Raw genomic sequence first — 1,154 nt, 5'->3', positions numbered from 1 at the left:
AAATTGTGAACAAAATAATAATTTTAATATAAGTAAGAAGGACCTTTGCTACATTTAAATTTCTTCCTTACTCTTTTTCCACTTTGATATCATGGAGCTCTTTTGATTTCATTTAATGGTACTGAATTTTCTTAATGTACCATTTTTTCACCTACATTAAATTTCTCTCATACATTGCTTTTTTCTCTCATACCATTGCTTTCTCTCATACATTGCTTTTTGTAAGCAGGTGCTTGACAATATTAATGTGTAGTTATGAGTGTATCACTTACATTTCTTTGTCGTCTTTGTATTTTAGCCACATTGTGGCCTCTTTGTACAACCATCTGCTTTCCTTTGTCATCCTGAGTCAGAATAATTTGATCATGAGGCCTTTGAACAACAGCTAATACTTGAGTTGACTTCTTGGATTCAGTTGGCTTACGGGTGATGTTTCTGACTGCCACTGCTACATTTTCATCTCTACTTTGAAGAGGATTGATAGGTAAGGGTACCATAGCTTGATTTGCTCCAGGTTTTACTCTTCTTTGTCTATCCACTTGAGCCTGGAATTTAAATGTGAACATGTATGTGACTAACTGTAGATTCCATTCTCAACCCTTTGATGTGGAAATTCAGTTTCATAGCCTGAATAGCTTTCATGTAATGTTTACAAAGTACCTAGTCATTATGATTTCACTGATAAGGAATGCATGTAATCAACAGGTGAGTGGGAAAGGACTATAATTGATAAGGAATGCATGTAATCAACAAGTGAGTAAGAAAGTACCAGAAGAACTGGTAGGTTTTGGTTTTCACTTCTTTGTAGAGCATCTTAACAATATAATAAATATAACTCACCATTTTATGCTGTGATTGCTTGCTATTTACTAGATGGTAGATGAATAGGTTCTAGGATACCTACTTTATGATGGTCAAATAGATTGTTAGCTATGCGATTATTGCGTTTTGCACTTTGCACTTGTGTCTCTGTCTACTCAACTGATACTCTTTAGCAGTTTCTTCTAGGAATCTCTTCTTCTCAAATAAGATTATATACCTAAGCCTAATGTTAATGGTACTATAAATCCTGTAAAAAATGTATCTTTACAAAGTCCTTCAGCAGATTGCCATTGCAGAATGCAGAAAGCCCAAAAATTTCAACGAAAAGAAAA

At 34.1% G+C, this 1,154-nt stretch overlaps 1 protein-coding gene across 1 annotated transcript; it reads right to left on the bottom strand.

Annotated features, from left to right (window-relative positions):
- Positions 1–237: 237 nt before the first annotated feature.
- LOC113473115 lies at positions 238–1,148 on the bottom strand. Its single transcript, XM_026832864.1, has 2 exons — positions 841–1,148; positions 238–545 (listed from the first exon to the last, which is right to left on the bottom strand). The coding sequence occupies exons 1-2, from the start codon at positions 841–843 to the stop codon at positions 243–245; spliced, it is 306 nt and encodes a 101-aa protein (XP_026688665.1). The 5' UTR covers positions 844–1,148; the 3' UTR covers positions 238–242.
- Positions 1,149–1,154: the final 6 nt, after the last annotated feature.

This window comes from Diaphorina citri, unplaced genomic scaffold (assembly GCF_000475195.1).
Source record: "Diaphorina citri unplaced genomic scaffold, Diaci psyllid genome assembly version 1.1 scaffold15603, whole genome shotgun sequence".
NCBI classification, from domain to species: Eukaryota; Metazoa; Arthropoda; class Insecta; order Hemiptera; family Psyllidae; genus Diaphorina; species Diaphorina citri.
Note: the sequence above shows the minus strand (reverse complement) of the source record. Positions and strands in the feature narration are given on the sequence as shown.